This window comes from Impatiens glandulifera, chromosome 9, assembly GCF_907164915.1.
Source record: "Impatiens glandulifera chromosome 9, dImpGla2.1, whole genome shotgun sequence".
NCBI lineage: Eukaryota > Viridiplantae > Streptophyta > Magnoliopsida > Ericales > Balsaminaceae > Impatiens > Impatiens glandulifera.
In genome coordinates, this window is record NC_061870.1 from 25,281,619 (window position 1) to 25,306,370 (window position 24,752).

Below are 24,752 nucleotides of genomic sequence, written 5' to 3' on the forward strand. Positions count from 1 at the left end.
GAGTGTGTGGCCCTCTCCGGTACTCTTGGATTGGACATTTCTGGAAAGTTTTCCTTTTTTGTTATTATTCTTTTTTCCTTTTCTACATACTATCTCTTTCCCAAAATTACCCTTCAACCATTAAATGTCCAAAACACCCTCCCCCATCACATAGGCTTTCATTTCTCTTTAATCAATCAATTATTCATATCAACTTACAATTAATTAAATTATATACTTCAAAAGTGCAATTAAAAAATTAATAATCATTGGGTTGACCAAAATTTTATCTCGATCTTATCTCTTTCTTCTCAATTCGATTCTTCTCGATAAATTATTTCTTGGACTTTATTACCCTTAGGTTAAACAAACACAACACATAAAAAAAACTATTAGCATTAATTTATTACATTTTTAATGGTAACAAATATATGATATTTAATAGTTTACACAATGACATTTTTTAATTAAAATTATTATAGTTGATTAACTGAAAATATATATTATAATTTGGAATTTAGTGATATATTTTTTTTCACTAACAAATCAGGTCTAAAAGATTAAATATCACAAATTTAATTTTTACGTAAAATATTTAAATTGAATTCAAAGTAGCATGAGATCATACTAGCTTCTTGTATATTAAAAAAATAATGATAATAAAAAATAAAAATAAATTATATAAGTATTTTATTGAAATGTACTATGATAACATAATTCACAATAATGATATTTATTTTAACTTAAGAGTTAACATGTATCTTTGTTTTTTTAGAAACACGTTATGCTTAAACTATGTTAGGGATAAAGTTGAAATATATATAGGTTAGGTTCATTTTAAAATTTTTGAGATTCATTTCATATTACATTAGCTTATTAATTACAATTGAAATATGAAATAAATAAAGAAAAAGAAATTGAAATTGTATGACATAAAAAGCAAAGAAATAAAAATGATGATAGATAGGTTATAATTGAATAAATGTATAAAAGGAATCTGATGTAGGGGAGGGGGGGATGAAGCTGACTTGTGATATGGGTGTGAGATTCGTGTGAATGAGTGAAATGATAATTGGTTATGTCCATTTAAGGTAATTGAGTAAATTACCCACCTTCATAATCTTTGTCCCTCTCCTTCCCCCATTTTCTATTTTAAGTCTCTCTGCACTTCGATTTGATTAACATTGGAAACTTTTGTCTAACAAAGAAACAGACTTGGTTCTTCCCTTTTCTTGTTTCTCCCATCAATTTCTCTCTTCTCATCTGCTAATTTTTACACAGTTTTAGCTATCAAGATCATCATCATGGGTAACCCTAACTATAACTAGCTACCTCTCTATTTTGGATAAAAGATAAAGGAAACGTCAAGAGAGAGAGAAAGACTCCATTTTTACGATAATGGGGAATGCTTTCGAGCTAAACTAGCTTCTCTCTCTCTCTCTCTCTCCTTTTTTTCCACTTCGTTTTTCCTTTCAAGATCTTCCATTTCACCATGCATTCTTGTTTCAACCCGATCCTCTTCTTACTTTCTTCTCTTCCCGCCGCCGTCACTCAATAAATGTGGGATCTAATCTAAGCCCTCATCTCATCACAGACACTATTCAGTTCAGACCTATGACGTCTAATTTCATGAAATCGTCGGCCGGATTACTTCAAGATGACTCCGATTCAGACGAACCCAGAAACCGAGGTAGGATATTCGGCTTCCCTGTCGGTGTCATGAACAACGATCCGCCGGTTACCCGGCAGTTTTTTCCGATGAACGACCCGGATGTGGGTAGTTTTGGCGGCGGAAACGATGGAACAGCTGGGAAACTACCGACGGCGTCTCAGTGGGTCGATATGAGATTATGTCAGACAGATCCCGGCGGCGGCGGCGGTGGTGGCAGCAGTAAGGCGGCGACGGAGTTAGCGCAGCCATCGAAGAAAAGCAGGCGAGGGCCAAGGTCTAGAAGCTCTCAATACAGAGGAGTTACGTTTTACCGGAGAACAGGGCGATGGGAATCTCACATATGGTTAGAAATTGTGAATTTTTTTTGAAATCTTTTCATCAAATCTGGTAAAGACTTTGTTCTTGAGTGACTGATTCATTGTTATATTCAGGGATTGCGGCAAACAAGTGTATTTAGGTAAATTACTCTCATCATATCCCATCATTCCCATGTAATCTATTTAATATATAGTTTGATCGATGAATGCTTATGAATGGATGATGATGATCATCAACAGGTGGGTTTGACACTGCGCACGCGGCTGCTCGGTAAGAAAAAGGATGAATCGATATCATAAATAATTAAAAAAAAAGGGAAAGAATTTGCAGCTGCTTTTCTATTAATTCTTTAATTTATTTGATTAAAAGTTTGGGGCCGGGGAACAAAAAACTTGCTGCAGGGCGTATGATAGGGCAGCCATTAAATTTCGTGGCTTGGAAGCAGACATAAATTTCAGTCTTGAAGATTATGAAGATGACATGAAACAGGTATATAAACCTAAAAAACTAGCAGATTAATAAACAAGATTCAATTTTTTTTATGATTTTGCAGATGGGTAATTTGACAAAGGAGGAATTTGTTCATGTTTTGAGAAGACAGAGCACTGGTTTCCCAAGAGGAAGTTCTAAATTTAGAGGGGTTACTCTTCACAAATGTGGAAGATGGGAAGCTAGAATGGGTCAATTCTTGGGCAAAAAGTCTCCTTCTTTCTCTCTTTCTCTTTCTCTTTCTCTTTATTCATTCAATCAATATTTTGCTATCTGGGTTTGATTCATCTTTTGGTTTTCAATTCAGATATGTCTATTTGGGCTTGTTTGATACAGAGGTTGAAGCTGCTAGGTATATTTAATAATGTCAAAAATACCAAAAGCATCATATTTTCTAGGTTTCTAACTCATATTAATAATATACATATAAAAGGGCATATGATAGAGCTGCAATCAAATGCAATGGTAAGGATGCGGTTACCAACTTTGATCCCACCATCTATACAGAAGAACTCAATTCCACCGGTCAATCTCTTTCTCTGCCTCTCTATTTCCTTCTAAATTTGGTATAAAGTTATAACATTTATTAATATACAGAATCCGGCGGAAATGTAACAACAACAACAACTTCTCATAATCTGGATTTAAGCTTAGGCGGCGCCGCCGCCGCCGGTGGTGGAAGCGGCGGATCGGCATCACGGCCGAGTAGTAGTAGTTCAGAAATGGGTTCTCCGTTTGAACTAAACTGGCACAGCCATTCTCAAGGGTTTACGTCTAGGGTAAATTTGGATAGTCAGCATGTTTTTTTTTTTTTTTTTTTTAAGAATAATAAAAAAAACATTAATGTTTTTTTTTTGATTTGTCAGATTGATTTAAATGATAAAGAGAAGGAGAGAGAAAGTATTCAAGTTTTGAACCAAGCAAAAAATACAGTCCCAACAACAGCAGCAGAATTAATATCAAATGGTGATATGATCCAAAGATATGGGCAACCTTTCTATTTTCAGCCTCAATATGGACCGTCAGATTATCAGTTTCTGGGCGGTGGTGGATTTCAATGATATTTAATCAAACGGCAGATATCAATTCTCTTCATAATTGCTTGCATTTTATTGCAGCAGCATCATCAGGATTCCCACACCCTAACATTCCCACGTAAGTAAGTCAGGCTCACAAATATGTTTCTTTATTTTTAAAAAAATCACTTTTTTGAGAAGGGTGTGATCAATTATCATAATATCACGAGCTTAGCTTTAAACAAGGTCAAATGTAAATTTCTTTTTTTTTTTTTTATTTTGTTTGGGATTTTATAACTAAATATTTACCTTTTTGACCAAGATCCAACCTCTACAACATTACGGCGCACGTTGGTCTTACCTTATTAATATGGTTACATTACTTATTGTAATCAAATAAATGTTTATTTCACCATGACTATTGTCTTGAAACATGTTGATTTAATAGTGGGTCCTTTAATTAGAGAACTTAGCTAATGTGTACCTACTACGCCCACAGATATCGACTTCATTAACAAGTACTTTTACTATAGAAGAAAAGGAAAATATTTATTACTTAACTGACCATATAACATGTAGAATTTTCGACTCTCTATCCATTTTAATTTTGTCGGTAACGCACTTACAATTTGTTATCTATAATTGTCACTCTTTCAAAATCTCCCCTAGAATTTGTTATCTATAATTGTCATTCTTTCACAATCGCCCCCTTTATTCCTTATCGTCTCCTTTAGATTTAAAGTATTTGAAAATTATTTTGTTTTCTCAAAATTAATAAATAATTGTTTAGAAAGTGTTTTTTTTTAAATAAAAAGGATGTATAATGATAAATTAATTAATTAATATATATATTTTAAAAAAAAAGTCGAAAAAATAGTTTAAGCACAAATAAAAAACGGTACTCAATAACGAGAAGAACGATGGATTTTACTGGCTTTTTTAAATGAATCTCAGAAAAACGTCAAACGACTACAATTATTAAAAATTTGACAATTTCTCTCATACCAAAAAATAATTGATAATTGGATGATAACCAACTATATAGGTTGTCATATCAGTAGCATCAATTTTTTTTAATAATTATCTAAAGACTCGGGTATCACTCAATGAATCACATTAATACTCCACAAAAAAACTCCAAATAGTTACTCTTCAAAAATAGAAAAATAAGTGAGTTGTCAATTCAACATTTTCGTGACAAATACAACTAAATATAATACTAACATTTTTTCGTTAACATATTAAATGTTAGAATTTCATTGTTTCGTTCAAATAACGAAATTTTTGAATCTTAAAATTTTCTCAACAAAAATTATATAAAAATGATGTAATTGATAAGAGACAGCAGTAAATGTTAATGAACAACACTTAATAGATACAATCTAAAGTATAAAAGAAATAACCTTTTTCAAAACTGACACTTTTGAAATTTCAACAAATATCTCAAATTAAAAAACCCATTAATTTATTTTGAAAAATATTATATAAAAATATTTTAAAATGAATAAATCTTAAAAAAGAAAAGTAAAAAATGTTTGTTGGTTGAGAGAGAGAGGGGGAGGGAGTGGGGAGGGGATGTATGGTCGCAATCGGGGAGTCCTTTGAATCGGTTCTGATGGGCAAAAAGCAGTCAGACATTTTCTAAAACCATGAATTATGAGAGTGACATGTCCCATTACACTTTCTTTACACAAACACAACTAAAAAATTACTATCTTTTCACATAATTATATAAAATTCCCAATTAATTCAACAAAAACACTATTAATTAAATCATTCTCGATCCGTTTGTTCTTTGGGAGCTGTATCCTAATTAGTACATTGGACCCCATTCATTAACTATTATCTTAATTAAATCCTTAAACCTAGTCTGTCTTTCTGTCTCCATCCTTATTTTTTTTTCTTTTTTAAGGTTTTTGATTGCGTCACCACTTACCTCATCCTCCATTTCTTTAAACCTTAAAAACTGCTCCCTTTCCTTTTATTTAAATAAATACATTTATTTGTTCCTCTGCAGTCAGCTGGCACAGCAACCCAAGTTTCTTAGCTATTCTTAATGTTTTTATATTCTCAATTATATTAATAATGACACTTATTATATATTAAGTTGAATCTATTGAGAGGGAAAGAGGGAAAGAGGGAAAAAAGTGAGTGTACTAATATTAATCTAATAACTCTAGATAGGTAAGGTAATGGACCATTTATTTTGATTCTTTTCTTTTCCAAAGGATCAACAACATCTATGGATTTCTTAAGGCTTCCAAGAATATAAAAGAGAATAAATAAACCACTCAAGTTGTATCACAAACAAATAAAAAAATGAATTATTGACAACAAGATTAATCATGTATAAAATAAAATTGACATAAGAATAGTTAAATAATTCTTATGGAAACATAAGTTGTGTGTGAAGATACAAATTCTCAAAATAGTACACCATTACTTTCAATAATTCATAGTCATTTCCATAATAAGAGAGAATTCATATAGAACAAAATAATGTTTAAGAATTCACAAACTAAAAAATGAGAAAAAAAAAATAGTAAGAAACAAGATTTTGAGTTGAGAGATTTTTCATAAACTAATATCTGGGGAGGCTAGCACATAAAACCACAGATTATGCTTTCAATAAGAATCAATAACTTGACATCTGAAGTACCTGAAATGGGTATTGGAGTATATAAATAAATAGCTTCTCATATACAAAGTGCACCCATATCAAGAGGGCGTCCTTCAGATTCTTGTTGTGACTTTGCGATGATTTTGGCTCCTTTCTTCCGTCCTATCTTTCTATCCTTCCTATTGTTATCAAAACTTTGGCTCCTGAAACAAGAGGAAATTAACAAACAATCAACATAAAAAATACCATAAGATTCAGTCGTCGAGTAAATTTATCGCACAATGTCCTACATGCTCAATTTAGAGGAGGTCTTCGCTGATGATCCACAACAAGCCTTGTTTTTCTTCTTTGAACCACATGGGCAGACCTTGTTTCTTGAGGCATGCTGATTCATTGCAAATTAAACAACATCAGAGATTATTTTGGAAATTGAATGGCTTGTTTGATCTTAAATTATTTGGAAAAGTTGGTTTTCAAAAATCAGATTATTTAGATTTATGTACCATTTTATACTTACCTTAAATTAATAATATATTGAGATTTAAAAAATTGAGGGTTTAGGTTTTATAATTCAACAATGTATGTTTGATGGGTTGGATTATTTGGAACTAATCCCAAATAATCTTACATATCAAAAGATATCAAAAAGAAGAAGAAGAAAAGCTCAAGAACCTTTTCAGCTTTCAGCGAACTTAAACTTATATCATCACGAGCTCCTTCCATATCAAATGATAGATCTGGTTCACGCGATTGATCTGAGATACCTTTATTGTCTGCCTCATTGATTCTAGTTTCACTCTTAACTGAAATGGAATGATGTTCTCATAAATAAGGATATATGCTTCAACCCCACAAAACAACACTATAAGGCTATTTTTTTCGTTTCCTATTTGTCTGATTTGGAAAAAAAACTTATTATTTATGTATCTGGATACACATTTTGACATCCAGAAACATTTATAAACTAAATTTAGTAAGAGACAATTCAAAATTTGTGTTTCGAAAAGGATCAAAGGGATATGTTTCTAAAATGCATTCAAAACAGGCCAAACTTAAACAAATTTTGTCTTCACAGTTCTCTATTAATTTCTAATCAATTAGCGATAACGTGTTTATTACCTTGGTGAAGATCCTCAAAATTATTAGTATCTTCTAATCCTTGTGAAGCTATGAGAAATTCAATTGCTGCATCAACATCACCACTAACTTGTAGCAAGATCTGGATTTAGAAAAGAATAAGAAAAAGAGAAACAAATGCTTCATAATTATATCATGAATTGAGAACAAAAAATAATAAATGCTAATATATCTTGACCAGCATAATTACCTGTTCAGCTCTTTTAACATCTTCACATCCACTTCCAGTCATTACCATTGTGATGGAATCTGTATTGACAAAGTTAGTACCATTTAACCGCCGTGATTTCTTGACAGCAGCAGTCTTTGCTTCACCAGATGTTGCTGGAAGGATAGTATCAGCCTTCAACATAAATAATAGTGTTCATTAGGCTTTACTTAAAGGAACCTAGAAATTTCTAAAATAAATCAATGACAAAGCTGGTTAAGAAATCATTATAGAAAAATGGCACAAAGATGCCGAATAAAATCAATAAACATGCTACAATTCAACAAAAAATTTAAACAAACAGGATTTTTATATATAAAAAAACAATTAATATATTGCGAAAAAAAGTGATTTTAAAAAAGGGCGGCGGCGGTTGATTTCACCAAATATAAAGAATTTCCATATCATCTTTGGCGGCGGTTGATTTCACCAAATATAAAGAATTTCCATATCATCTTTGGTGAAAAAACAGATCCGAATACTAAAGTTATTTGGTATAGTTTAGCGGTTTTACACCACCTTTGTTTTCACCCCCCAAAAAGTACCATATTTAAAAATATAGCGCATTAAAGCCAAAACAAAAGATCAACGTCGACTGCATGACATTCACAAGATAAACACGTGATAAGAACCTTGATTATAATATCCCGGGCAGGTCCTAAACAAGTATCTTCTCTCAATCTCACACTGTTATAATGCTCGCCATCGTGATAAGACCTACAAAAATAAATAAGCAAATAAATCTCCAAACACGTGAACCAAAACAATAATCTGAAACATTTAAAATATGATAGTATTAACAAAAGGTAGAAAATACTCACAGATGGATCATACGAGCTTCAGAATCGTTAAAATTCTTTATATACCACCTAGGAGACAAATGCTGTAAACAAAAGTAAAAAGCCAAAATTCATTAAGCTACAATGTTATCTAATATAAGGATTCACCCAACTTTTTTTTCTTATTTCTATAAAGATTTTTTTTCGCGAAAGTCGCATTCATTGTGGGATAAAACATACCTAGTCTATTACAAGTCATGACATGCACTGTCGTGAGCTAATAAATTGAAAAAAACAAAAGGGTCTTACTCGATGTATGCATATATTGCTATGAGTAACAAGAGACCCAGCTTGCAATTCCATGTGTCCTGCCCACGTGCCATCTGTCTCCATTGACTTACAGTACTCGTCAAATGACATGTCATCTTCGATAAATGGCTCAAACATCTCTCGGTTCTTCTGTTAGAGAAACCATGAAAATGCAACATTTGAAAAGAACACTAGGGGACATATGGTAAAAAAAAAGGAAAGAAACAGGCGAATAATGAATAACAAATAACGATTAACAAACAAATACCATGATAAACTGAACCACCATACTCCGAAACTTATCATGCTCTTCCTCATTGCCTTCTAATTGATCAGCCACAGCCCTGTAATTGTGTAAGCAAAAATCATAAATAGGTCGTCCTAACATAAACTACAAATATGAATTTTGAAGTTATAATAGATAATTGTAAACATGTCTTGACAGCAAACAATTGCAGTTGACATGCAAAACAATCCACCTAATAAGCACAGACCTGAAGAAACAATTACCATCTGCAGTAACTTGTATGATCTTTAAGCCTATTGTATCCAATTGAGCACGAAATTCAGAAATATCCGTTTGTTTCCCTTGTCTTTTACTCTGAAAAAACAAAAACAGACCAAATTTTTAGAATTGATTCAGGCATTCAATGAAAAAGCAGACCATATAAAAAGACGGCAGTTTTCAGCTATCTAACATTTAGGTTTTACAATAAGTTGAGATATTTCAATTCTATAAACAATCTATGCTCTGGAAAATCAATTTTCAATCAGCAAATCAAGAAATTTATTAGGGCTAGAGAAGATCAAGAAGAAACATAATACGTGATCATCGTCATGTAATTCATAAAAAGAGAGATTAAAGGCTTACATAAGACTTTTTGTTAGAGTTTGAGTAGGGTTTTTTCGACTGATTCTTCGGTTTAGCCATCGGCAATTATCAGGGGAATACGGCTATGATAGTGAGTTGCGAGCTTGATAAGAATTGAAACTGCAATGTCGCCGAACAATTCCGATCTTTGCGGAAATTCTCTTCTTCAATTGGCAAGCAATTGTAGCGCGATACCCAGAACCAAAGGGCCTCAAAGCCCATTATTGTTGATCCATTTACTTTGTTAACTTCCGCTTTTGGAAAGAAGGATGAAACCCTAATTTATCATGTCTCAAAAGCTATTTTCTCATGGGTTGCCTTCAGCTTACTAGGTTGGTCCATATAGACAAAGGATTTGAAACATGATGATCATGATCATTATTCAAGTTATTTGGATTTTATAATTTATTTTGGTACTATATCTTATATATTTTTTAAAAAATATTATAAATGATTTAGAACTTATATACATAGTTTTCTTACAAAATTAATTTTGTCAATTTTATTATAACTAGAGTTATTTCCCTACGTTGTAGGGGTCATTTTACACATGATAAACAATTTTTTAAAGATAAATATTGTTGATTACAATTTAGAATAAGATAAAAGATAAGTGTAAATTTATTACATTATTACGTTAAAATTATAATATTATATAAATCACACCACCATTCATGAATATTATTAACAAAATTGAGTGAGTTTAAAAAAAAATGACATACTTTTATACTAATAAATTATATTTTAAATATTTCTTCTCATTTTTATAATATTAAGTACTTTAAAAGATAAATAGATATTATTTTAAACTTTTAAGAGAAGACTCATATAATACCTTTAAATATGATAAATTATAGATATAAAAAATGTTTAACAAAAAATTTAACTGAAATTAATCATTAATAAATAATAAAAAAAATCTTATAAATAAAATAAACAAATAACAATTACATAATTAGAGGAGAGGAGAGGAGAGGAGAGGAGAGCACATGGAGTAGCTCCGGTGATGTGAGACCCAATTTTTACTATCTATGAGTTGTTTTGATGACCTTACATTTTAGAAGGTTAGCAGGACATGGAAGCCTTTCAAGATAGATTGGTCTAGTTCCTATTGTAATTCAGAAGAATATATCCGAGCTTTTCCTGGTCTTTTCTCTCTTGTTTATCCGCTTTTTTATATTTAATCAGTCCACCTCATTATCAGGATCAATTTCAGATATAAAAATTTTATTATTGACATAAAAATATTATAATTTGACATATTATAATAAATAAATATATTTATCAAACAAATTTTAGAATTAATAAAAAAAATTAATATAAAATTTAAATAACACCATTATATTATATTACTCAACTTTTAGGTGGTACAATTTAGTTTCACAATTACTTCTTATCCTTAGAATAATTTGTCGAACTATAAAATATGTGAAAATATTTGCATTGTTTTTATTATATAAAAAAATATATATATTTTTAAATATCTTAAATCAAAGATTATAATATAAAAAAATATCATAGTTATAAAAAAAATATGATCTTTAGGCACTTTTTTATATAAAAAAAATAAAACAATAAAAATTAACTAATAAGTTTTGCTTACCAAATACAAACTACATTATCAAATTATTTGAAAAAAAAATAAGTTCTTTTAAAAGGTTAATCTAAATATTTTTAGAAAAATAAAATAAAGTTATAAAAATTTCAAAATTAATGTAATTTTCTAATTAACTTTTAATGATATGATATTTATTTTAGATTCATTATCTACTTATTTATTATTCAATTCCAAATTCAAAAAAAATAATAAAAGAAAAAATATAATTCATATATTTATATACATAATCAATCAAAACAAACTACATTATCAAATTATTTGAAAAAAAAATAAGTTCTTTTAAAAGGTTAATCTAAATATTTTTAGAAAAATAAAATAAAGTTATAAAAATTTCAAAATTAATGTAATTTTCTAATTAACTTTTAATGATATGATATTTATTTTAGATTCATTATCTACTTATTTATTATTCAATTCCAAATTCAAAAAAAATAATAAAAGAAAAAATATAATTCATATATTTATATACATAATCAATCAAAAAATATAATTAAATTATAAGATATAAAACAAAAAGTGAATAAAAAAATAAATTAAACTTAAAATAATATTTAAGAAATTTTGATAAAAATAAAAAAATACAAATTTGGTACATCAAATTTAAAATTACATTATTATTATTATTATTATATAATAAATGTTTGAAAATATTTAAACTTAATTTAGATATAATCAAATAAAAGTTATATTATCTTATGTCATTTTTTTTAAATCATATAAATTTTTTGATTTTTTTATATTAAATATTATTTTATATGAGATAATAACATTTAAATTTAATATATATATAATTAAATAAATAAATAATATTATGAGTTTATAACTATAATTTTAAAAATAATTTATTTTTATTTAAGTTATTTAAACTTAAAATAAAAATTGAGAAAATTTGATTGAAGAAGAAAGATAAAATTTAAAATTACATTGTTATTATTATTATATAAATAAAGGTTATATCATTTCATATCATTTTTTTATATTATATAAATTTTTTAAATAAAAAATATTTTATAAATTTATAATTTTAATTATAAAAATTATTATACCTATATAAAAATGTACTATTAACAAAAACATAAAAAATTAAATCTCACCCTAAAAAAATAATTAATATTTTTTTTTTTGATGTAGGGTAAATAAAGTATATATTATTATTTTTCTTATATTAAATTAAATCTCTCAACTCTAATTTAATTTATAGACATTTGTAGATTTACATGACTCTAATTCTTAAAGATGAGATTATTGACTCTAATTTTTAGTTACTTTTTTTTCGTCTTAATTTCTTGTGTCAAAGTGCTGTGCGAATCTTTTGAATTTTTATACAATTTTGTTGATTGTTTTTTAAAAAAATATTTTATTTTATGAATTATTGTTATACAATAATAAAAACAAATTCATAATAAAATGAAGATAACATTACTCTTCATTTTACGAACTTCATAAAAAACGAAATTAGAATTCATTTTATATAAAAAAAACTAACATAATTCAATAGTCAATACCCGATTTTAACTTAAAAAATGAATAAATATAAATAAATTATATTGGTTTAAAACTTAATTTATCTTTTGAATGATGTTTGAAAAAAGAGGATTCTTATTAGACTTCTAAACTATTTTATTAAATATATTTTTTATTTTTATATATTTTTAAATGTAATTAAAAAATTAGAATCCTTTTTTTATAGAAGGTTAATTTTTGTTAGAAAATTTTTCATCACAAAAGAAACGAAGTAATTTACTCGAAGATAAGAGAGGGGATAAACTCATGCGGGATGAATAGTATATAACACATTTTACCTATCATTGATATAGTTTGATATTATAGTTCAGCATTTAAATAAGTATTTATAACCAATTTTAAAAAAATCTCTTTTTTCTAAGACCAACCTAGTCCAAAAAATTTGAAAGTAGGTCATGAAAAATTTAGATTAATAAAACTCCTTCACTAAATTATAAAAAAAATCTCTTAAATAGTATCTTGTAAAAAATAAGATTAACCAAATGATACAAATTCTATATTTATAATCAAAGATTAAGTGAGTATTAATATATTTTGTTCAATAAAAAAATATATCACTACTAATAGTAACTTAATTCTAATAATAATATTAATTTAAAAGTAAGATATATGTTTATATAATATAAAATATGTTTCGATCATATGTATATTAATTATTTTTAGTTCTTAAGGTTGACTGCATCAATTTTTTGCAATGAGTTTCAATAAATTTAATAAAAGAATTGTTGAGATCTTTGTATTTTTCATAAAGTTAGAAGGTGTAGATATACAAGAGTCAAGACAATATATATATATATATATATATATATATATATATATATATATATATATATATATATTTTAGAGATAGATCATACTCGGTCACTGTGAAGATGAAACTACGCTGTAGTAGGGTAAATACCAGTATAGATAACCTTCAAGAAAAATGCAGAAAAATTATCAAATAATAAAAAACTGTAATAAAAAATATTGTCCACCAATAAATAGTTTCTTGAACAACCAAATTAAGAAAATTCTCTTAAAAAAATTCAAAATAAAAAAATAGTATTATTTAAAGAAAAAATAAGTTGGCTCAATCAAATTTTCTTGAGACCATTGTATTTTTTATAAAGTGAGATAGTATTGATATACAAGAGAAAGGACAAAAAAAAGAATATTTTAGATATAGAACTTTGTTTGAAAGTTTAAATCACACTCGGTCATTGTGGAGATGAAACCACTGTAGTAGTGTAGTATAGTGATTACCGATATTAATAACATTAAAAAAAAATGCAGAAAATTACTAAATAATAAAAGCTGAGATATAAAAAAAAATATTGTCTCAAATAAATAATTTCTTGAACAACCAAATTAAGAAAATTCTTAATTTAAACAATTCAAACTAAAATAATAGTATTATTTAAAGAAAAAATAAGTTGGCTCAATCAAATTCTCTTTAGACCTTTATATTTTTAATAAAGTGAGATAATGTAGATATACAAGAGTCAAGATAAAAATAAGAATATTTTAGAGATAGAACTTTGTTAAAAAGTTTACATCACACTCGGTCATTTTAGAGATGAAACCACACTTTAGTAGAGTGATCACCATAACATTTAAGAAAAATAGAGAAAATTATCAAATAATAAAAACTGTGATATAAAAAAATAATATTGTCCACAAATAAATGATTTCTTGCACAACCAAATTAAAAAAAATTCTCTTAAGCAATATATATATATATATATATATATATATAAATAAAGATTAGAGATAAAAAAAAAATTAGGTACGAAATTAATATATATATATAGATTTTAGTTGAGAGAAATATTTAATATTGTTATTTAAAATATTTATTTATATATAACCACCTATTTAAAATAAATAGTCTTAACTTACCCATAACTTTACAACAACTTATTAATTCTTTTAAAATTCACATCATAAAATAAATTAAACATTATTACATAAACACAAATTACTTCTCACAAACAAAAAAAAAATACAACAAAACAAACCTTATTAAAATTATCATGAATTAAACATATAAATAAATTATATAAATAAATTAAAATATAAATAAATAAAATATGTAAACAAATTAAAATATAAATAAATTATATAAATTAATTAAAAACAAATTAAAATGACTGAAATTAAAGTTTTGAAAACCTTTTGAGTATGTGAATAGTGTCCCTGCATATTTGGGTTTAGAGGAGAAAGATTTTGTAGAAAAACTTAAAATGCAGCTAAGTGACCTGTAATGGAGTTGTTTGCTGGTGGGTTGGAGATGATCTTATATTATGAGAGAGAAAATAAGTAAGATAAATAAATTAGGAAAGAGAAATTACCTGAATTTTGTGAATGATTGTAGAGTTAGAAGTTACAAAAGGAGACCGATGATGTTTTTGCAGTTGCCTGAAATGATCAAATTCCTGAAAAAAAAAATACAAATCAGTGAAAACGAATTATTGAAACATAACATAATTCAAATTCAATTATTGAAAACATGATATTGATAGAAAAATTGAGAAGATTATGAATAGAGATAGCACACGACAAAAGGAGATCGACGAAATAAAATGCTCTGTATATGAAGATATCACTCTTCTCTCTTCAGCTGAACCTTGTTCAACTAAGATTATTTATAGGAATAAAATATTTTGATGGAGTAATATATTGGTTTAGTTATAGTAATATAGAATTTTTTTTATTTTTATATATTTTCATTAATTATAATATGATAACTGAAATTTTTATATTTACATATTTTCATTAATTATAATATAATAATTGAATTTTTTTTTTTTACATATTTTCATATTTAATATTTAATGCTAAACTGAATTAATATAAATAAAATAATTTTATAATGAATATAATATAATATTTTAAACTCTTATTATTTTTACAATTTTTTATAATTAATATTAATGCTAAATTTAATTAATAAAAAATATTAATATATATATATATATATAAAAGAGTAACGGACATATATAATTATGAAACTTAGTTAATAGAATTGATGAAAAAATATATTTTTTACATTATTAGTGAGAAAATATATATATGGTAAAGAAAATAAAAAAATTAATTAATAAATATAAATGAAGAGAGAGAAATATATATATCTAACACATAAAAATATCTATGATGATGTAAATCATTTTGGAAAGAGCGTGATGTACACCTCCTACCTTTCAAAATTAAGTTTTGAAAACCTTTTGAGTATGTGAATAGTGTCCCTGCATATTTGGGTTTAGAGGAGAAAGATTTTGTAGAAAAACTTAAAATGCACTTGAGTGATCTATAATGGAGTTGTTTGCTGGTGGGTTGGAGATGATCTTATATTATGAGAGAGAAAATAAGTAAGATAAATAAATTAGGAAAGAGAAATTACCTGAATTTTGTGAATGATTGTAGAGTTAGAAGTTACAAAAGGAGACCGATGATGTTTTTGCAGCTGCTTGAAATGATCAAATTCCTGGAAAAAAAAAATACAAATCAGTGAAAACGAATTATTGAAACATAACATAATTCAAATTCAATTATTGAAAGCATGATATTGATAAAAAAATTGAGAAGATTATGAATAGAGATAGCACACGACAAAAGGAGATCGACGAAATAAAATGCTCTGTATATGAAGATATCACTCTTCTCTCTTCAGTTGAACCTTGTTCAACTAAGATTATTTATAGGAATAAAATATTTTGATGGAGTAATATATTGGTTTAGTTATAGTAATATACGTTGATATAATCAATATTTATTGCTAATTGATATAATCAATATTTATTGCTAAATTCAATTAATAGATAATTATAATATGATAACTGAATTTTTTTATTTTTATATATTTTCATTAATTATAATATGATAACTGAAATTTTTATTTTTACATATTTTTATTAATTATAATATAATAATTGATTTTTTTTTTTTTACATATTTTCATATTTAATATTTAATGCTAAACTGAATTAATATAAATAAAATAATTTTATAATGAATATAATATAATAATTTAAACTCTTATTATTTTTGCAATTTTTTATAATAAATATTAATGCTAAATTTAATTAATAAAAAATATTAATATATATATATATATATATATATATATAAAAAAAAGTAACGGACATATATAATTATGAAACTTAGTTAATAGAATTGATGAAAAAATATATATATTATATTATTAGTGAGAAAATATATATATGGTAAAGAAAATAAAAAAATTAATTAATAAATATAAATGAAGAGAGAGAAATATATATATCTAACACATAAAAATATCTATGATGATGTAAATCATTTTGGAAAGAGCGTGATGTACACCTCCTACCTTTCAAAATTAAGCATCATTAGATATATATAGATAATTTATATTTGTTTGGGTCATATTAATTATGTTTCTCATTATTGAGATTAATTAATCCAATCATGTTACTTAAAATTAGAGATTCACAATTTTCAATGTTAATGTTGAAATATAAAATAATATATATAAAATATATATTCTCTTTATTCAATGTTAATGTAGGAATATATAAATAATATATTATTATATTATATTATATTAATTTTTTTTATAATTAATAGAATGTAATTTATATATAATAAACATAAATTATATAATTTTAATACAACTTATCTCTTTATTCTCACACTCAAAATCGATTTCCTCAGAGTTTAATGCAACAAAATGTATTAACTTTTGTAATTGTTTTTTTTAAGGTAATATTAATGTATAATTTATTAAATTAATTAGTTATAAATAATTATGATTAAAATGACTTTAATGTAAGTAAAATTGTTATTTGTAATGTTATATTAGTAGTAGATTTATGAAATTGATAATTGAAAAGATAGTAATAAAAAATTCTCATGGTGACATTTCTATTGTCAATTTGTCATATTTGCACATAGGTGATCTTGAGTTGTGTTTATCCATTTTCTTTAAAACTTTATAAAGACATGTTGAGAGTAATTAGCTTTTAGAAATTAGGAAGTTTTGAGTTATAAAAAATTAAATATATTACATATCAAATCAAGGAAATCAATGCAACAAATCTATCATCCAAGTGATTTTTGTTTTAATATAAAGTTTAAAATACTAAAGGATAGAATATATAATGAGACTTGATTTTTTTTTTTAAATATAAGGTTCAAAATATTTAAGGATCTCGTTGAGGTATAAGAATCGTAATTATTCTATACTAGATAAAATAATACATAAATCGAGATGAAGATAGTAAAAATAAAAAATTGATAAAAATTCATTTCTGAAAAGTCTCGTCCTGATATTTTGAATACTTAATTCTATATGCGAGAATTTCTCGAGATATCATTTCTTACTAACTACTTTAACAGATAAAATATATTATACAGTCCGTTTTAGGGATAATTTTTATTAAGGTTTCATTTTCACGTTAAATATCTTAATTTTTGAGTTACAAAATGTTATTTATAGTAAATAGTTTGGTTATAATCTATTTAAATCTATTAGTATATTGTATATATCTTGTTACCTTGTTTAGATTCCTCGATTAGTGGGTTACCTTGTTTAGATTCCTAGATTAGTGGTTTACCTTATTAAGAGTCTTTTGACTAGTATATATTGTAACATTGTTTATCAATAATGACCATGGGATTAATCTCTATCATGGTATCAGAGTAAAGATCCTCTCAAGATCATCAATCGAATTTTTTTTTCTCTTCCTCCCACCTTGCTGCCTCACGCACAAACTTCTAATGTCTGTCCCACCTACTAATTCAGACTCCTCCTCCAATCAAAGTCAGACGCCCACCACCATGTCTGTTTCTCAATACCACTCTGCTTTCTCTGTTAACAATCTCCGCTCCATAATTCCTATCACCCTAGAGATGGGTAGCGAGGAATATCTCTCTTGGGCAGACCTTCTCGAAAACCACTGCTTGATTCACAATGTTTACGAACATCTCAAACCAAAAACTCCCAACGCCTCCGAAACACCTTCAACATCTTCCGAGACCGACTCTCTTCTGTGGAAACGCCTTGACGCCCTTGTCAAGCAATGGATATTTGGAACAATATCCAAGGATCTACTAAACACGATCCAAAAACCTGGTATGACGGCTGCTCAGGCTTGGGAACGTTTAGCGAATATATTTCAAGATAACACAGGTTCTCGCGCTATGTATCTTGAAAATAGGTTTTCTCAAATTCGTCTCAATGATTTCCCAAACATGAGTGCTTATTGCACTGAATTGAAGATGATTGCGGATCAACTTGCTAATGTTGATTGCCCCGTTTCTGAAAATCGACTGGTGTTGCGTCTACTTGGGGGTTTGAATGAAAACTACGAAACAATCGCCACCATAATAGGTCAAAAGAAGCCTCTCCCATCTTTCTACGATGCTAGATCTGATTTGCTCCTTGTTGAAACAAGGAAGGATGAATTCGTCCACACAAACACCTCTTTTATTGCCTCGGACGATCGTAGCCAAGGCCGCGGAAACAACTCTAGCCAATCAGCCCGTGCTACCGGCCAGCAGCAGCAGCAGGGCACCTCTAGCGCGCAGGAACAGGCCGGCCAGGGCCGAGGACGCAGCCAGCGCGGCAGAGGACGCGGTCGCAACACCAGCCGCACATACCACCAGCAGCAGCAATTCTGGGCACCTCCTGGCCAACAGCAATGGGCACAGTGGGCGCCTGCGGGCTGGACAGCACCCCTTGTCCCTACCCGACACAACAGATCTGGCCGCAGCAGCAAAGCGCCCCCTGGCACGCATCTGGTCAACAGCAACAAGGCGCCTCCTGGCGCGGTTCTGGCTATCAGCAGCAACACACTCGGACAGCAGGAGCAGGCGTACTCGGTTCTCGGCCACAGCAGGCCTACATGGCTGAGACGAGCCAGCAGCAGCCCCAAAGTTACGTTGCAACCGATATCAATCAGGCGATGCACACTTTATCCCTTACTCCGCCTGACGATACTTGGTACATGGATTCGGGAGCAACTTCACACATGACACCCAACTCAGGTAGTCTCTCGCCTTATTCTAATTTAAATTGTGTTAAAAATATCATTGTTGGGAGTGGACAGGAAATCCCGATTCGCGGTATTGGTAAAACTAACTTAAAACCACCCTTACCACCCTTACTTCTGAACAATGTTCTACATGCTCCCAAACTCATTAAAAATCTTATATCTATTCGTCGGTTTACTCGTGATAACAACGTCTCTGTAGAATTTGACTCACTTGGTTTTTCTGTAAAGGATTTCCAGACGGGGAAGGTTATCATGAGGAACAATAGCTCGGGGGATCTCTACCCACTCTCTCTGTCGAGCCAAAGCCAAAAACCCCCAAATAATTCTTCGTTTACTGCAATTTCGTCAAATTTATGGCATAATAGATTAGGACACCCCGGTGTCGATATTTTGCATTCTCTCAATAAATCAAATTCTATTTCTTGTAAGCCCGTTTTAGGGTCTAAACTCTGTGAGTCTTGCATCTTTGGTAAACAAGTTAAGTTACCATTTACCAATTCTGTCTCTTATACTACTTCCCCATTCGATATTATTCATAGTGATTTGTGGACGTCGCCTGTGCTAAGTACAAATGGACATAAATACTATATTCTGTTTCTTGATGATTACACAAATTTCCTTTGGACTTTTCCAATTGGAAACAAATCCCAAGTATTCTCCGTCTTCTCTACACTTCAAAATCAAATTCAAACACAATTTCAAAAGCCCATTAAAACAATCCAATGTGACAACGGAACTGAATATAACAACAGTCAATTTCGTACATTTTGTGACAAAAATGGTCTACAATTTCGCCTCTCTTGCCCCTATACTTCTCCTCAAAATGGTAAAGCAGAAAGAAAAATACGCACCATAAATAACATGATTCGAACATTGCTTACTCATGCTTCTCTCCCGTTAAATTTTTGGCATCACGCCCTCGAAATGACCACTTATCTCCTAAATATTCTTCCAAATAAACAAATTCGAAATTTCTCACCCACTCAACTTCTATATAACCGAACTCCTTCTTACTCTCACCTAAAAATTTTCGGTTGTCTTTGCTATCCTCTTCTTCCTCCAACCACTATTCACAAACTTCATAAACGCTCTACCCCTTGTGTCTTTTTAGGATACCCCTCTAATCATCGCGGCTACAAATGCTACGACCCAGCCTCAAAAAGATTTATCATCTCTCGTCACGTCATTTTTGACGAAACAAAATTTCCCTTTTCTCTTGTCCAAAACCCAAACTCAACTCACCCATCTCAATCCGAACCAATAACCATCCCAATACACATCCAAACCCCGCCCATCACCGAGTCCATTTCCCCACCAAACAACACTCCATTACCGAGCCCATTATCAACTCAACACACTCCACCAAACCCACCATCACCCATCACCACTTCACCAGGCCCAAACCCAAACACGACCAGCCCGTCCACAAGACCAAACCGTCCAAATCATTCACCAACCATCATCAATCCAACACGGACAATACGAACCCGCGCAATGGATGGGATTGTCTGTCCAAAACGCATTTTCAATCTAAACACACTCACATCTCCATCGCCTATTCCCAAAAACCCAAAGTTAGCTTTATCAGACCCGAATTGGAAAGCCGCCATGGACGATGAGTTTAACGCTTTAATTAGTAATAAGACTTGGGACTTGGTTCCGCGTCCTCAGGGTGTTGATATTATACGATGCATGTGGATTTTTAAGCATAAAACTAACTCTGACGGCTCTTTTGAGAGGCATAAAGCCCGTCTTGTTGGTGATGGCAGGTCTCAGCAGATTGGAATCAATTGTGAAGAAACCTTTAGTCCTGTTGTCAAACCAGCCACCATACGAACTGTTCTGAGCATTGCTTTATCGAAGTCTTGGTCCATTCACCAAATGGACGTCAAGAATGCATTTTTACATGGTAATCTCAACGAAACAGTTTACATGCATCAGCCTTTCGGTTTTAGAGACAAAATCTTTCCCGACCATGTTTGTTTATTGCGCAAATCTTTATACGGCTTAAAACAAGCTCCTCGTGCTTGGTATCAAAGGTTTGCAGATTTTGTCTCTACAATCGGTTTTACACACAGCACGACTGATCATTCGCTTTTTATCTATCAACATGGGTCCGAAATTGCCTATCTACTCTTGTATGTTGATGACATTATCATTACGGCTTCGTCTGATCAGTTACGTCAGACTCTCATGAAAAGCTTAGGCGCAGAATTTGCTATGAAGGATTTAGGTAAATTAAGCTATTTCTTGGGAGTTGCTGTATCGTATACTAAGGATGGACTTTGTCTTAGTCAGAAGAAATATGCTGAAGAAATTATTGATCGTGCTGGAATGTCTACTTGCAAATCAACACAAACGCCGGTCGATACAAATGGCAAACTTGGAAAATCAACTAGTCCACCAGTCTCTGACCCCACTCATTACAGAAGTTTAGCCGGAGCACTACAGTATCTTACTTTCACACGTCCTGATATTTCATATGCAGTCCAGCAAATTTGCCTCCACATGCATGATCCGAAAGAGGCTCACTTGGCTGCCTTACACAGAATCATTCGATACTTACAGGGTACAAAGCACTATGGCCTTCATCTTTACAAATCCTCACTGTCTACACTCGTTTCATATACTGATGCAGACTGGGGAGGATGTCCAGATACCCGTCGCTCTACATCTGGCTATTGCGTCTTCCTAGGCGATAATCTTCTGTCTTGGTCGTCAAAACGGCAATCCACACTTTCTCGTTCTAGTGCTGAAGCTGAATATAGAGGAGTTGCCAATGTTGTCTCCGAATCCTGTTGGCTTCGCAATTTATTGTTAGAACTTCGTATCTCATTGGACAAAGCCACACTGGTCTACTGCGACAACATAAGTGCGATTTATCTCTCCCAAAATCCGGTCCAACATCAACGTACCAAACACATCGAAATGGACATACACTTTGTAAGGGAAAAAGTAGATAGAGGTAAAGTTCGCATTCTTCATATGCCTTCTCGTTTTCAAATCGCTGACATATTCACCAAAGGACTTCCGCGCATACTATTTGAAGATTTCAGAGACAGTCTCAGCGTCCGAGAATCTCCCGTTTCGACTGCGGGGGTGTATTAGTATATTGTATATATCTTGTTACCTTGTTTAGATTCCTCGATTAGTGGGTTACCTTGTTTAGATTCCTAGATTAGTGGTTTACCTTATTAAGAGTCTTTTGACTAGTATATATTGTAACATTGTTTATCAATAATGACCATGGGATTAATCTCTATCAAAATCCATAATAGAATTGATATGTTTTTTCGTCATTCGAGTTTTCGACACAATGAAAAGAATTATTACATCTCTTTCTCTATTTGCGGATTACATGTATATCGCGCAATAGTTAAAAGTTTATCCCTTAATGAACCCTAATAATGATTTAATTATTTTACTTATTTCAAACCTAAAAGCGCAAATAAAATAAATAGAATTCAAAACATAGTTACTTCACTAATCAAAGTCAGCCTCTCGATGAATGAGAGGTTTTCCAGTATCTTCTTCACGAGCTAGTTGACAAATTCTTTGGTGGCAACTTCAACTCCCTTAGAATTGAGGAAATCTTTTCATTAGTACTTGCTAATAGATAAGAATGACATTATGGAAATTTCTGAAATAGTAATGTAAACTGACAAACATGATTTAAAAAAAATTAAATACAGAAATTAAGTTTAACAAGAAAACGTTATCAAATGAATGCATGTATAAATTTAAGTTATGTTTCAGAACATTATCTCATATATATTAATATTCAAAAAAATATATATTTGAATATAATCAAATATATATGTTTTTGAATATAAATATTGATTCTGATATATGTTTTAGTAAATTTGTTTCATAATACAAGTTAAAATGAAAAATACATAAATGACCCCGGTTTTGAATGTGCCTTCAAATTTGTTTCATAATATTGATAAATATATAAAGGTCTTGAATGTCTATCTTAAAATGGGGTAGGTCATATGTTACATAAGTAAAATGTAAATGATTAAATAAAATTAAACGTGTCAATAATTTGTTTATCGTTCAATAATATGTTACATTCACCAAAAACATGTTAAGAAGTAGAGGTTAAGGTCGGCAAGGGCGGAGCCACGTTCAATAATTTCCTGGCTGTAGCCTGGGTGTCCTTTTGCATAAATTATTTTTCATATAGAGTAAAGGACTTTCATGGTAATTTTGTAGAAATGTTTTTCATAAGGAGAGTGAGTAAAAGACTTCCATTGTAATTTTGCAGAATTCTTTTTTCATATAGAATGAGAGTAAAGGACTTTCATGGGAATTTTGCAGAATGTTTTTTCATATAAGAGGGAATTCTTTGTACCTAATCGCATTCTTACCCTCGATAAGCTTAGCTAGCTCATATGTCTGGTTCTTATACAAAGACTCCATCTCCTCAACCATTACACTCATCCATTTATCTTTCACCTGACTTGTAATAACTTCCTAAAAATCACCAAATCATCAAATACAATAAGGAGTGCGAACGAGACCGTGTCTTCATAACCAAATCTATTAAGAGGCTTCACAATAGTGCGCCTTTGCCTATCTCTAATTAGACTTTAATCTTGCAAACCATTTGTATCGCGACATTCAGAAGCTGAATTTGAACTTTCACCCCTATCAGATATCACTAAAGGTTGTTGTAAATCCATCTCAACCCTATTAGATGCAATCAAGGGTTTTCTGAATCCATATGTAATGTATCTAAAACAGAGCAATTTTTCACAATGTTGTCTTACTATATTGCAACATAGATTACTCATCAAATACCGCATATCTGCGGAATACAGTTTTCTTTGTAGTTGGATCCTAAAACTTGTATCAATTAACACATTTCGTGTAATCTATAAAGATGCATTTATTGAACTTTGGATCAAGTTTTGATCTTTCATCACCCGATACAAACATAAAAGTTGGACAACCAAAAATCTTTAAATTATTAAAATCAACTGAATTATCTATCCACACTTATTTAACAACTTTATACCATAAAGATGTCTGTGGTGATCTATTAATGAGGTAACCCTCTATATTCCCTTCATATTCACAGTATCTACCTATAAACCTTTAGGAAGCCACGTATTCAATCTCAAGCACCATGCCTTCTTAGTAATGAATCATTTCATCCTTTCCGCTACACCATTTTGTTGTGGTATC

At 29.7% G+C, this 24,752-nt stretch overlaps 2 protein-coding genes across 3 annotated transcripts; one reads left to right on the forward strand and one right to left on the reverse strand.

Annotated features, from left to right (window-relative positions):
• The first annotated feature begins 998 nt into the window (after positions 1-998).
• On the forward strand, positions 999-3,889 carry LOC124916505 (AP2-like ethylene-responsive transcription factor TOE3). The gene is made up of 9 exons (XM_047457230.1): positions 999-1,994; positions 2,083-2,108; positions 2,209-2,239; positions 2,371-2,458; positions 2,523-2,668; positions 2,766-2,810; positions 2,892-2,983; positions 3,056-3,237; positions 3,325-3,889. The coding sequence occupies exons 1-9, from the start codon at positions 1,594-1,596 to the stop codon at positions 3,517-3,519; spliced, it is 1,206 nt and encodes a 401-aa protein (XP_047313186.1). The 5' UTR covers positions 999-1,593; the 3' UTR covers positions 3,520-3,889.
• A 1,978-nt stretch (positions 3,890-5,867) lies between these two features.
• LOC124915033 (OVARIAN TUMOR DOMAIN-containing deubiquitinating enzyme 7) lies at positions 5,868-9,725 on the reverse strand. Of its 2 annotated transcripts, none has more exons than XM_047455680.1 (11): positions 9,399-9,725; positions 9,022-9,128; positions 8,796-8,871; positions 8,528-8,677; positions 8,261-8,322; positions 8,072-8,156; positions 7,422-7,574; positions 7,214-7,313; positions 6,767-6,897; positions 6,385-6,479; positions 5,868-6,297 (listed from the first exon to the last, which is right to left on the reverse strand). In XM_047455680.1, the coding sequence occupies exons 1-11, from the start codon at positions 9,456-9,458 to the stop codon at positions 6,171-6,173; spliced, it is 1,146 nt and encodes a 381-aa protein (XP_047311636.1). In that variant the 5' UTR covers positions 9,459-9,725; the 3' UTR covers positions 5,868-6,170. The 2 variants fall into 2 exon arrangements, with proteins under 2 accessions (XP_047311636.1, XP_047311637.1); XM_047455681.1 differs by having other exon boundaries at positions 9,038-9,128; positions 9,399-9,433.
• Between the last annotated feature and the right edge of the window lie 15,027 nt (positions 9,726-24,752).